Source organism: Triticum dicoccoides, chromosome 5B (assembly GCF_002162155.2).
Source record: "Triticum dicoccoides isolate Atlit2015 ecotype Zavitan chromosome 5B, WEW_v2.0, whole genome shotgun sequence".
Classification (NCBI taxonomy): domain Eukaryota; kingdom Viridiplantae; phylum Streptophyta; class Magnoliopsida; order Poales; family Poaceae; genus Triticum; species Triticum dicoccoides.
In genome coordinates this window covers 713839558-713853627 of record NC_041389.1, presented here as the reverse complement: position 1 = coordinate 713853627, position 14070 = coordinate 713839558, and the positions used below count along the sequence as shown (strand labels likewise).

The 14070-nt window shown below is 39.1% G+C and overlaps 1 protein-coding gene across 2 annotated transcripts in view; it reads left to right on the top strand.

Annotated features, from left to right (window-relative positions):
- Positions 1–4344, top strand: part of LOC119312892 — a 5279-nt gene extending 935 nt beyond the window's left edge. The window contains exons 1-6 of one of the 2 annotated variants that reach the window (XM_037588677.1): positions 1208–1518; positions 1954–2049; positions 2410–2496; positions 3184–3460; positions 3562–3766; positions 3933–4344. In XM_037588677.1, the coding sequence (XP_037444574.1) occupies positions 1304–1518; positions 1954–2049; positions 2410–2496; positions 3184–3460; positions 3562–3766; positions 3933–4057 (1005 nt within the window). In that variant the 5' untranslated portion in view covers positions 1208–1303 and the 3' untranslated portion in view covers positions 4058–4344. Of the gene's footprint in view, positions 1–1207; positions 1519–1953; positions 2050–2409; positions 2497–3183; positions 3461–3561; positions 3767–3932 lie in introns of those variants that run through there. The other variant, XM_037588678.1, reaches the window with a different exon arrangement.
- Positions 4345–14070: the final 9726 nt, after the last annotated feature.

Here is a 14070-nt window from a genome sequence, read left to right as displayed (position 1 = left end):
TTTGTTAGGTAGGTTACGTAACTCTTCGTACGTTGCTTCAGTAGGTGTAGTATTATTGGTTTTAGATATGTGCTCAGACTCACTTTTCATCCTTTTTGACAACATAACATGGTAATATATTTGCAAATTCCTGTGAATTATCCAAACAACTGTGTATTCTTGTGTTCTTAGCTTCTGTCTAAATTCACAAGATATGACGTCCGACTCTTGCATTTTTTTTTAATTCGTGAAGGGCATGCCTGACGCAATGGTGAAAAATAGGCAAGATATAAATAGTTGTGTAAATAATGTTTTCCTATTATATTCAGTGTTGTCCTAGAAGGTATAATACAAAACTGGAGCGATCTATAGCCTTCAAGCATACCGACGTGAGTTAAAACATGGTCAATCCTTCTAAAACGTGTGATGATAGGAAAACATGAGAGGATTTGGGTACGCATGTGCGGGAGCATTGATCCCATTTTTTTGGCTTTTAAATTTGAAATCTACTTTTTTCTTTGAGCTGGAAGTCCAATTTAAGTTTGGTTTGCATATTTGTGTTTCTTGTAACGAGGTCTTTGAAATAAGATCACTTTCAACACATTTTGACACGTCTTAAAAACTTAAGTGAGCTTCGACTACTAAAACTTGTTACGAGCCGCGTGCACCCGTCAAAGTGTCAAACCCGAAACCTCCTAACACCAATGAATTAAAAAAATCAATGATAAAATGTCATAAACAAATAAAATTAACTCATGATCGAATGTATGAGAGGGGTGAAAGAGGATGTGGTGGAGGGGAAGGACGACTAGGTATGACCGCTCGTGCCGTAATGTATAATCTAGCACGATGCTCGTCCCATGTCTCCCCGTTGCGATATGACGACCGTGCACACCTTGAGCTCCATTCTCTTTATTACACTCCTCGTCACGCCATCTATCCAACTCAACTCATTGGCTCTAGTTTTGCTCCGGTTTTGCCGTCATTTTTGCCCATCATCCTTAGTTATGCAATCCTTATCGCCTTTGGCCCCTCCACATTCCATAGCTAAAAAGTAATTTTATTTTAATTTTCTTATTACCATTTAATTAGTAGAAATATAAATCGTACCCCCTTGTTGCATGATAGTAGTACTTGATTAAAAATCAAAAAAAGAAAGAAAACGTGCATGGTGCTCCCAAAAATTCCCAAATTAAACCCTCGCAGATAAACCAGAGCAGCAGTGCACTACTCCGGCGGACCCCTCCCCCAAATTACCCAAATTGCCGCCCTCCTCCTCCCCCTCCGCCTCCGGCGTCGCCCCGCCGGCACGCCGTGACCCACCATGTCCATGGACGACTGCTTCATCCCGCTCCCCTCCCCACTCCATGACCGCTGGCGGTGCGGCTCTCCCCCCTGCCTCTCCCAGCTAGATCTGGACGACCGCGCGGCCGCCGGTTCTGCCTCGCATGGCGTCCCCAGACGCATCCTGCGGAGCCCTAACCGCCCACTCGCCGTCCCCCCGAGGCGCCCCCCTCCTCCCCTCGATCCGCTGCCTAAGTACGTCAAGGAGCCCTAACTTGCGATGTCTCCATGTTCCGTCTAGCTGTTCTGATCTATCAATTTGATCTAGTTAAGTTCGATTCGTCTCTAAACTAGGCCACTAGGTGTGTCTGTTTTGAAGAACAAATTGTTTCCGTTCCAAAATGTGCTGAAATTGCAAATGAATCGAAGAACACATTCTTAGGGCTGAAATTATAAATGTATATCGGAACAAATTCTTGTGGTTCTGAATTTGCTGAAATTGGAAATGTGTCTGAGAGCAAATTCTTATAGTTCTAAAACTTTGCTGAAACTAGTACTATATCTGAGAAGGTGAGAACAAATCATTAATAGAATTCTAGGGGTTGCTGAATTTATAATATTAATAGTCTGTGCTGATGACTCTGCTTCATTTTACTGTGATGCTGAATAAATCATATGTTATGGTTCAAGGTATAAGGGGAATTCGCTGCATGCCTTCCCAGAGGAGGAGCCAAAGCAACACCAAGTCACAGTTTCACGTGCCGCTTCTAAGGGGAGATATGCAAGGTTAAACTCTTAACATATTCGGGTTTTTTTTTCTGGGTTGCTCTCTGTTCAACACCACCGTGCATGGTCATTCAGCATTCTGAAATGTAAACACTCTGCTTCACGTTGTTAACTTGTCAAAAAAAAATTATATTTCAAACTGTGCTTTTCCTAGAAAATGAGTAGCATAATTCCTCCCGTTCCCAGATGGTTATCTGAATTTCGTTTTTCCAAAGGAAAAAAACGTTCTACTCTTTAGGGGTGTATCAGTGATGGGCTACTGAAAAGCGCAGACTAAAATGAGAATAATTATATATATATAATATGTCGATAACCCAGTTTCCTTACTAGTATATATTTAACTCATATGTTCTAGTTCAGGTTTAAAGAAAATTTGAATGCCAAGGCAGAGGAGACAAAGCAACACCACCATCAAGTTCCCGTCTCATGCGCCGCTTCAAAAGGGAGGTATGCAAGTAAAACTCATAACCTCTTTACTTATTTTTTCGGACTGCTCTCTGTTCAACACCATTGTGCATCTTCATTTGGCATTCTGAAATGTCACTGCAAGATTGATAACCCAAATCCTCTGGTTCCCAGCATTAAGTCGTCAATTATTGTTTATATTCCAAACTGTTTTTCCTGGAAAATGGTTAACACAATTCCTCCTGTTCCCATGTGGTTTACTGAATCTGTTCCTTTTAAAACTATTCTACACTGCAAATTGCATCAATAACAGGCTTAAAATTGTGTTGAAACCTCATGTTTTGCTCTCATTGTGATAATACCGCAAACTATTCTCAGCCTGTTTCTGCCATTCACCTGTTTGTATCCAAGTATCCACACCTGGCAGCTGTTTATCTCATCATGTCAAATTTTAATTTGAAACATACTTGACAAGTTTTAATCCTGTTTCAAGAACTTTGCTTTTGCTTCACCATAAAGAAAAGCAACTGGGTTAATAATGTCAAATTTTAACTCCATACAAACTCGGCAAGTTTGTAAACATGTTTCCAGAACTATTCATGCACCTTCATCATGAAAGAAAAGCAACTGGGTAAATGCTACACTTACATTTCCATGCATTATTAACGCACAGCGCTTGTGGTTTGTTCATTTATTTTGGCATGACAATCTGTTCACAATAATAACCAGGAATCGAGCTGGTTGGATGTCCCAGGAGAGAAGCACTCCTGAAGGTATCAACATGAAGGAACATGGTTGGAGGTTTCGGTTCCCCTTCCCCGAACTCCCCAAGTCGACTTACCGTGGTGACTTGAACTCCCTTGGAAAGCCAGTTGTAATGAAACAGAGGAAACCTCTGGAGGTGAGGAACGCTCGCCGTGAAAGAAGAGTCGCGGCCAAACAAAAGGCTGCGCGCTACCATGCGGAGGTTGCCCTGCGTAAATACAACAGAGCAAACAACACCAAGGTCTCTCTCTCTCTCTCCGTGTATGTGAGGTTGTAGCAATTGGGATGGCTTTTTAGCCTGATTATCCATTTTAAACGTGTCTTTCCATTTTGATTTTTCAGTTTGAGCTGGTGGAGGTAAAAGTGATATCTATATTCTCCGAGTTTGGAGGGGCCGGGGCCCATTATAACTTCACAGCTAAGCAGCCTGAGGACCAGCATTCTGCTGATGCCGACAGTACCAAGCTATTCTTCTCTGAAGTCGACCTCTATTTTCGGAGTGAGAATGATGTGATCATGTGCTGTATAGTTGGGGAAAATGACGCAGGTACGTTCTTGACAGTTGTTCCTATTGCTTATTTCCATGTGTTCTTATTTTTCATTGAGTTAGCATCAGGTGCAATTAATTGATACACATGTTCTAGTTGCAATCTCATATTGTTTCCTCACATTGATATTTGTCTTAACTCCTTTATTTCTTGTATATGTTCTAGGCCATTGCTATGGATGCAAAAACTACCAGCCTGTTATTCACCCAAGCAGCGAAGCATACGGGGGCGGTAGCAGTACTTGTATTGACTACCCTTATCCGGACAGCGAAAGCTCAGACAGTGATTAGTAACGTACCAGTTGAAGCTTGGTGGGCGGTGGCTAGTGATGACTTGTGTGGCCAGTCTTCTCTAGTGTGTCTTGTCTTGCCCTTGTGAGAGCATCTATCGCAGGGATTAGATGAAGTTGAGAGACATGTCTTGTTGTCTTGGTTTGGGTGAATATATACTGCATTTTGAGCTTCAGATATGTGTGATGGGTTGGGAAACCTGAGTTTTAATTGAATGTTGTCATGCCATCCGACAATGTCATAATTTGCCCTTGCATTTCGATTACACTTGGAACTTATTTTGTTGAGTTTTTCGACTTCTCCATCTACATGAAAAATGTGCACCTCTGTTTGTGTTTCTTCATTTAATGCTGAGATACATGTAAGCTCGCATAAATTAATGTTGCAACTTTCTTGAAAGAGCTGTTTTATTTTAAGAATGCTAAAGAAGTATTCAAGTTTTTTTGAAAGGTTTGTAGTATTTGTTTAAGAGCACTAAATGGTACTATATATATCGCGCTATTCGTCACCCTGGGTGAGAAATAGTTATTCTTCACCCCTTCTCTATTTTGACATCGATGCACCGTATTTTTACGTTTCATAAATTTTTTCTTATTTCATACATAAAAAGAGAACCTAAAAAAGTATGTACTCACAGTAAAAAATTATGTAAAATTATGAATGTAAAAACATAATATAAAACACACATAAAATATAATTTTTCTGGTATTATAACCTACTCCCTCCGTCCCATAATGTAAGACGTTTTTTGGCACTACACTAGTGTTAAAAAACGTCTTATATTATGGGACGGAGAGAGTATATTTTTGTGTTTTTATACCAAATTTTACATATTGAATCAATATGTATGTAACTATTTATATTCTAAACATAATTTATTTAGGAAGCGGTCGTTAGATTACCTCGGGTGAAGAATAACTTATTCTGCACCTGGATGACGAATAGTAACATGTTAAAATATTCAAAATGTCTTATAACTCAGAACAGAGTTGATACTCCCAAAAAGTAGTCTAGTTTAAAAATGCTACAAGTTGGCTACTACCTACGTCCTGATTTATTAGTCCCCTTTCGTAATCTATGGCACATTTTGATCTTAAATTTAACTAACAAAATGTTAATGCATGTCATAAAAGATAATATAATTGAAAACCATGTTCAAATATTTTGTTAGTTAAATCTCTAGTCAAAATTTGGCCTAAAATACAAAGGGAACTTATAAACCAAGACGGAGGTAGTACATGCTAAAATAGAAAAAACTACTCCCTCCATTCCATAATGTAAGACGTTTTATGGCACTACACTAGTGTTAAAAAACGTCTTATATTATCGGACGGGGAGAGTATATTTTTGTGTTTTTATACCAAATTTTACATATTGAATCAATATGTATGTAACTATTTATATTCTAAACTTAATTTTTTTAGAAAGCGGTCGTAAGATTACCTCGGGTGAAGAAAATAACTTATTCTGCACCTGGATGACGAATAGTAACATGTTAAAATATTCAAAATATCTTATAACTCAGAACAGAGGTGATACTCCCCAAAAGAAGTGGTCTAGTTTAAGAATGCTACTTGTTGGCTACTACCTACGTCCTGATTTATTAGTCCCCTTTCGTAATCTATGCCACATTTTGATCCTAAATTTAACTAACAAAATGCTAATGCATGTCATAAAAGATATTATAATTGAAAACTATGTTCAAATATTTTGTTAGTTAAATCTCTAATCAAAATTTGGCCTAAAATACAAAGGGACTTATAAACCAGGACGGAGGTAGTACATGCTAAAATAGAAAAAACCACTCCCTCCGTTCCATAATGTAAGACGTTTTTTGGCACTACACTAGTGTTAAAAAACATCTTATATTATGGGACGGAGAGAGTATATTTTTGTGTTTTTATACCAAATTTTACATATTGAATCAATATGTATGTAACTATTTATATTCTAAACGTAATTTATTTAGCAATCGGTCGTAAGATTACCTCGTGTGAAGAATAACTTATTCTGCACCTGGATGACGAATAGTAACATGTTAAAATATTCAAAATGTCTTATAACTCAGAACAGAGGTGATACTCCCCAAAAGAAGTGGTCTAGTTTAAGAATGCTACAAGTTGGCTACTACCTCCGTCCTGATTTATTAGTCCCCTTTCGTAATCTATGCCACATTTTGATCTTAAATTTAACTAACAAAATGTTAATGCATGTCATAAAAGATAATATAATTGAAAACTATGTTCAAATATTTTGCTAGTTAAATCTCTAGTCAAAATTTGGCCTAAAATACAAAGGGAACTTATAAACCAGGACGGAGGTAGTACATGCTAAAATAGACAAAACTACTCCCTCCGTTCCATAACATAAGACGTTTTTTGGCACTACACTAGTGTTAAAAAACGTCTTATATTATGGGACGGAGAGAGTATATTTTTGTGTTTTTATACCAAATTTTACATATTGAATCAATATGTACGTAACTATTTATATTCTAAACGTAATTTATTTAGGAAGCGGTCGTAAGATTACCTCGGGTGAAGAATAACTTATTCTGCACCTGGATGACGAATAGTAACATGTTAAAATATTCAAAATGTGCTATAACTCAGAACAGAGGTGATACTCCCCAAAAGAAGTGGTCTAGTTTAAGAATGCTACTTGTTGGCTACTACCTCCGTCCTGATTTATTAGCCCCCTTTCGTAATCTATGCCACATTTTGATCTTAAATTTAACTAACAAAATGCTAATGCATGTCATAAAAGATAATAGAATTGAAAACTATGTTCAAATATTTTGTTAGTTAAATGTCTTGTCAAAATTTGGCCTAAAATAAAAAAGGGAACTTATAAACCAGGACGGAGGTAGTACATGCTAAAACAGAAAAAACTACTCCCTCCGTTCCATAATGTAAGACGTTTTTGGCACAACACTAGTGTTAAAAAACATCTTATATTATGGGACGAAGAGAGTATATTTTTGTGTTTTTATACCAAATTTTACATATTGAATCAATATGTATGTAACTATTTATATTCTAAACGTAATTTACTTAGGAAGCGGTCGTAAGATTATCTCGGGTGAAGAATAACTTATTCTGCACCTGGATGACGAATAGTAACATGTTAAAATATTTAAAATGTCTTATAACTCAGAACAGAGGTGATACTCCCCAAAAGAAGTGGTCTGGTTTAAGAATGCTACTTGTTGGCTACTACATCTGTCCTGATTTATTAGTCCCCTTTCGTAATCTATGCCATATTTTGATCTTAAATTTAACTAACAAAATGTTAATGCATGTCATAAAAGATAATATAATTGAAAACTATGTTCAAATATTTTGTTAGTTAAATCTCTTGTCAAAATTTGGCCTAAAATACAAAGGGAACTTATAAACCAGGACGGAGGTAGTACATTCTAAAAAAGAAAAAACTACTTCCTCCGTTCCATAATGTAAGACGTTTTTTGGCACTACACTAGTGTTAAAAACGTCTTATATTATGGGACGGAGAGAGAGTATATTTTTGTGTTTTTATACCAAATTTTACATATTGAATCAATATGTACGTAACTATTTATATTCTAAACGTAATTTATTTAGGAAGCGGTCGTAAGATTACCTCGGGTGAAGAATAACTTATTCTGCACCTGGATGACGAATAGTAACATGTTAAAATATTCAAAATGTCTTATAACTCAGAACAGAGGTGATACTCCCCAAAAGAAGTGGTCTAGTTTAAGAATGCTACTTGTTAGCTACTACCTCCGTCCTGATTTATTAGTCCCCTTTCGTAATCTATGCCACATTTTGATCTTAAATTTAACTAACAAAATGTTAATGCATGTCATAAAAGATAATATAATTGAAAACTATGTTCAAATATTTTGTTAGTTAAATCTCTAGTCAAAATTTGGCCTAAAATACAAAGGGAACTTATAAACCAGGACGGAGGTAGTACATGCTAAAACAGAAAAAACTACTCCTTCCGTTCTATAATGTAAGACGTTTTTTGGCACTACACTAGTGTTAAAAACATCTTATATTATGGGACGGAGAGAGTATATTTTTGTGTTTTTATAACAAATTTTACATATTGAATCAATATGTATGTAACTATTTATATTCTAAACGTAATTTATTTAGAAAGCGGTCGTAAGATTACCTCGGGTGAAGAATAACTTATTCTGCACCTGGATGACGAATACTAACATGTTAAAATATTCAAAATGTCCTATAACTCAGAACAGAGGTGATACTCCTCAAAAGAAGTGGTCTAGTTTAAGAATGCTACTTGTTGGCTACTACCTCCGTCTTGATTTATTAGCCCCCTTTCGTAATCTATGCCACATTTTGATCTTAAATTTAACTAACAAAATGCTAATGCATGTCATAAAAGATAATAGAATTGAAAACTATGTTCAAATATTTTGTTAGTTAAATGTCTTGTCAAAATTTGGCCTAAAATAAAAAAGGGAACTTATAAACCAGGACGGAGGTAGTACATGCTAAAACAGAAAAAACTACTCCCTCCGTTCCATAATGTAAGACGTTTTTGGCACAACACTAGTGTTAAAAAACATCTTATATTATGGGATGGAGAGAGTATATTTTTGTGTTTTTATACCAAATTTTACATATTGAATCAATATGTATGTAACTATTTATATTCTAAACGTAATTTACTTAGGAAGCGGTCGTAAGATTATCTCGGGTGAAGAATAACTTATTCTGCACCTGGATGACGAATAGTAACATGTTAAAATATTTAAAATGTCTTATAACTCAGAACAGAGGTGATACTCCCCAAAAGAAGTGGTCTGGTTTAAGAATGCTACTTGTTGGCTACTACATCTGTCCTGATTTATTAGTCCCCTTTCGTAATCTATGCCATATTTTGATCTTAAATTTAACTAACAAAATGTTAATGCATGTCATAAAAGATAATATAATTGAAAACTATGTTCAAATATTTTGTTAGTTAAATCTCTTGTCAAAATTTGGCCTAAAATACAAAGGGAACTTATAAACCAGGACGGAGGTAGTACATTCTAAAAAAGAAAAAACTACTTCCTCCGTTCCATAATGTAAGACGTTTTTTGGCACTACACTAGTGTTAAAAACGTCTTATATTATGGGACGGAGAGAGAGTATATTTTTGTGTTTTTATACCAAATTTCACATATTGAATCAATATGTACGTAACTATTTATATTCTAAACGTAATTTATTTAGGAAGCGGTCGTAAGATTACCTCGGGTGAAGAATAACTTATTCTGCACCTGGATGACGAATAGTAACATGTTAAAATATTCAAAATGTCTTATAACTCAGAACAGAGGTGATACTCCCCAAAAGAAGTGGTCTAGTTTAAGAATGCTACTTGTTAGCTACTACCTCCGTCCTGATTTATTAGTCCCCTTTCGTAATCTATGCCACATTTTGATCTTAAATTTAACTAACAAAATGTTAATGCATGTCATAAAAGATAATATAATTGAAAACTATGTTCAAATATTTTGTTAGTTGAATCTCTAGTCAAAATTTGGCCTAAAATACAAAGGGAACTTATAAACCAGGACGGAGGTAGTACATGCTAAAACAGAAAAAACTACTCCTTCCGTTCTATAATGTAAGACGTTTTTTGGCACTACACTAGTGTTAAAAACATCTTATATTATGGGACGGAGAGAGTATATTTTTGTGTTTTTATACCAAATTTTACATATTGAATCAATATGCATGTAACTATTTATATTCTAAACGTAATTTATTTAGAAAGCGGTCGTAAGATTACCTCGGGTGAAGAATAACTTATTCTGCACCTGGATGACGAATAGTAACATGTTAAAATATTCAAAATGTCTTATAACTCAGAACAGAGGTGATACTCCCGAAAAGAAGTGGTCTAGTTTAAGAATGTTACTTGTTGGCTACTACCTCCGTCCTGATTTATTAGTCCCCTTTCGTAATCTATGCCACATTTTGATCTTAAATTTAACTAACAAAATTTTAATGCATGTCATAAAAGATAATATAATTGAAAATTATGTTCAAATATTTTGTTAGTTAAATCTCTAGTCAAAATTTGGCCTAAAATACAAAGGGAACTTATAAACCAGGACGGAAGTAGTACATGCTAGAACAGAAAAAACTACTCCCTCCGTTCCATAATGTAAGACGTTTTTTGGCACTACACTAGTGTTAAAAAATGTCTTATATTATAGGACGGAGAGAGTATATTTTTTTGTTTTTATACCAAATTTTACATATTGAATCAAAATGTATGTAACTATTTATATTCTAAACGTAATTTATTTAGGAAGCGGTCGTAAGATTACCTCGGGTGAAGAATAACTTATTCTGCACCTGGATGACGAATAGTAACATGTTAAAATATTCAAAATGTCTTATAACTCAGAACAGAGGTGATACTCCTCAAAAGATGTGGTCTTGTTTAAGAATGCTACATGTTGGCTACTACCTCCGTCCTGATTTATTAGTCCCTTTCGTAATCTATGCCACATTTCGTAATCTATACCTAGAGGGGGGGGTGAATAGGCAACTAACAATTTTTAAGCTTTTCTTTACCAAATTAAACTTTGCAACAAAATAGGTTGTCTAGATATGCAACTATGTGAGCAACCTATATGATGCAATAACAACTAACACAAGAGCAAGCAAGGGATACAACACAAGTAGGCTTGCAAGAGTAAAGGCACGAAATAACCAAGAGTGGAGCCGTTGGAGACGAGGATGTGTTACCGGAGTTCCTTCCTTTTAAGGGGAAGTACGTCTCTATTAGAGCGGTGTAGAGGCACAATGCTCCCCAAGAAGCCACTAGGGCCACCATATTCTCCTCACGCCCTCACACAATGCGAGATGCCATGATTCCACTATTGGTGCCCTTGAAGGCGGCAACCGGACCTTTACAAACAAGGTTGGGGCAATCTCCACAACAATTGGAGGCTCCCAATGAAACTACGAAGCTTCACCACAATGGAATATGGCCTCGAGGTGACCTCAACCATCTAGGGTGCTCAAACACCCAAGAGTAACAAAATACACACTAGAAAGTATGCGGGAAGTAAATATCCTTTGGTGAAAGTGTAGATCTAGGTCTCCTCCTTCAAACCCTAGCAAATCAACAAGTTTGAGTGGCTAGAGAGAGTGATCGGGCAAGAGAGCTTGAGAGCATCAATAGTGGAGTGAGAGAGGGGTAAGAGGTGGGCGTGGTAGGTAGAGGAACCACCTTATATAGCAGCCCACTAAAATCCAACCGTTACTGCGTTTTCAGTACTGCAGCGGTACAACCGCTCCTTGTCCTGGTACAACCGGGACTCACGATGTAGCTGCAGAACCCTACCAGGCGGTACAACCGGGCCATCGGGCAGTAGTACCGGTCATTAGCAAATAACCGGACCAACCGCCCAGCCACCGCACAACTACCGCACCGAAACAGAACGGAGTCACCCTTGAGGGCGGTAGTTGGGCGGTGCAGGGCCGGTGCAACCGCCTGGCCTTGATCGGTTGAGCGGCTAAGGAATGAGCGGAAGAACCGCTCGAACCTCCGGTTGTACCGGTTGAAAAGGAACAACCGGACCAACCGGGCCACCACCGCCCAGCCACTGCATCAGAACAGAAGCCTGACCGGTACATGGGCGGTGCATGGCCGGAATAACCGCTGCTGGTCATTGTAGAGATAGGTGGCGGTACCACCGCCCGGAGGCAGCGGTACCACCGCTCGACAATGGCAGAGAAGCGTCAGGAGCCAGCGGTACTACCACTCGGACGAGCGGTACAACCGCTGGGAATACACAACAAAGATTAGATTAAAATGGAGGCACTCTCTCGACAAGAAGAGGGGTGATGGAGGTGTACGAGAATGAAATCCCCTATTCTTTCCAAAGTGGATTCCCTCTAGATAGTACGGGATCCCTACGACCAAAGAGATAAAAGTGTAGAGGATTCTGTCTTCAACGATTCCTTCGAGAGAGAACCACTAATCGATGAAAGCCTAATCATTGAGAACCTGAAACATTTAGCACAGGATTAGACCAACAAATGTTTGTCATCATCATCCAAAACATAAGGAAGGGAAATGCCCTTTCAATCTCTCCCTTTTTGGTGGATGATGACAACAACACGATATAAGATAGAAGACTACAGAATCTAGACGGAGCTCCCCCTAGATGTGAGCCCCAGGTCGAGACTCCCCCTAGATTTTATAGGCTAGTCACAAAAAGCATATAACATGAAGGTAGCCAACACAATGAAACAAGAGCAATACTACCAATAAAAACCAACAAGCATAAAGAAGAGATAGCAGGAGTGGCACAAAATCCACACAAATCAAACGAGAATGACCAAAGTTCAACTGGAGACTAGAGACAAGTTCAACATGAGACACACACTACGCAACCACCCATGCAACTCCCGAGTCCTATCACACTCTCTCCCCCTTTGGCATCAGGACACCAAAAAGGAAGAGAGCGAAGCTATCGCCCCAGGCTCAGTCGTCCTCGTCTGACTCCTCGGTAGCATCTAGATCTTCATCATTGTCAGAATCTTCACCATCATCAGAAACTTCATCATCGTCCCGATCTGAGTCCTCCATGATATCATCAGCAGCAGTAACGGTGGTGGAGGGCTGAGGAGGGGCTTCATCATCAGTCCAGGTGCTGTGGGAAGATATCCAACGCTCCTCCGGTGTGATGCTCTTCTCAGAACCACTCTGAACTGACATGCTGAGGTGCCTCATCATAGCAATTTGGCGACGCCGCGCAAGCTTCTCATTGACATGTGCCTCATACATCCTCTTCTGGATGTCAGACTGAAGGCAGAAAGTCTTCTTCACCTTGGCAGCGAGCTTGTCCACCCACGAGGGCTTGGCCCCTGGTTCCAACTCAAAATCCTCATCATCAGAAGTGGCATAGACATCCTCCGGAGCATTAGCAGGGAAACGTGGCTCGACATGCTTCTCCTTCTTAAGGAGCTTGACTTCATGATTGGTAAGATTGTCAGGAGAGGTGAGGGGCTCTCCAGGAAGGCGAACACCCCACACGGAGTTCAGAAAGCACATGACAAACGGAGCATAAATGGGGACCTTCCTGTAGATGACCATGTTGTACATCTCGTGCCACAGCCAGTTGGACACATCAAACGTCTCCCCAGATCCAACCTTGGTCTTCATAGCAACCATCAAGTCAACAAGATAGCCATGGATTTCATCTTGATTCCCCACTTTGGGCAGAAGCACATTGCGAAAAACACGATGCATGATGTCATAGACCTTCACCAAATCCTTAGATTCACCAATAATACCACGGCCCCGAATGTACAGAGGGGCAAGCTTCTCCTTAGGCATGGGGTCAGGATGATCATGGGGGCGAATGCCACCCCTTCCTTCCAGACCGGTATCATCGTACCCAATAGCATTGCAGAAGGTCCTCGAGGGAACTTGAAAGAGCTCATCACAACACATGAAAGTGAGGGTGCGCGCGTCATCTTCTCCAAAGTGAACGGTGGCATAGAACAGATGGATGAGTTGAACATCAAAGTCACAGTTGACGGACATGATCTTGACAAGATCAAACTCCTCACAGAGAGCCAAAGCCTCACCAAAATACTCCAGGTTGTTCCGCCAATGATCAAGATCGATGATCCACTACTTGGCATATCTGTTCTTGTTGTCCTCAAAGAGTTCATGAACAATCACTACAAGAAACCTGTTAATCCATGACGGATTTTTGATGACATTTTCAGAATCTGTCATGGATGGGCTAATACAACCCCGCAAGCCCGCCGAAGCCCGCTAAAGCCCGGTTAATTGTTCCCCGTATAAAAAAAACCTAACCCTAGCTCCCTTCACTTCGGCCCCTCCCTCCTCCGCAGTCCCCTCCCATTCCCCATCGTCTCCCGCACATCGCCCCCACCTCGCCGCCTCCCTACTCCCACGGCTCGCCGCCGGCCCTCTCCTCCTCTCACCTCGCGGCTCCGGCGGCTGCTAGATCC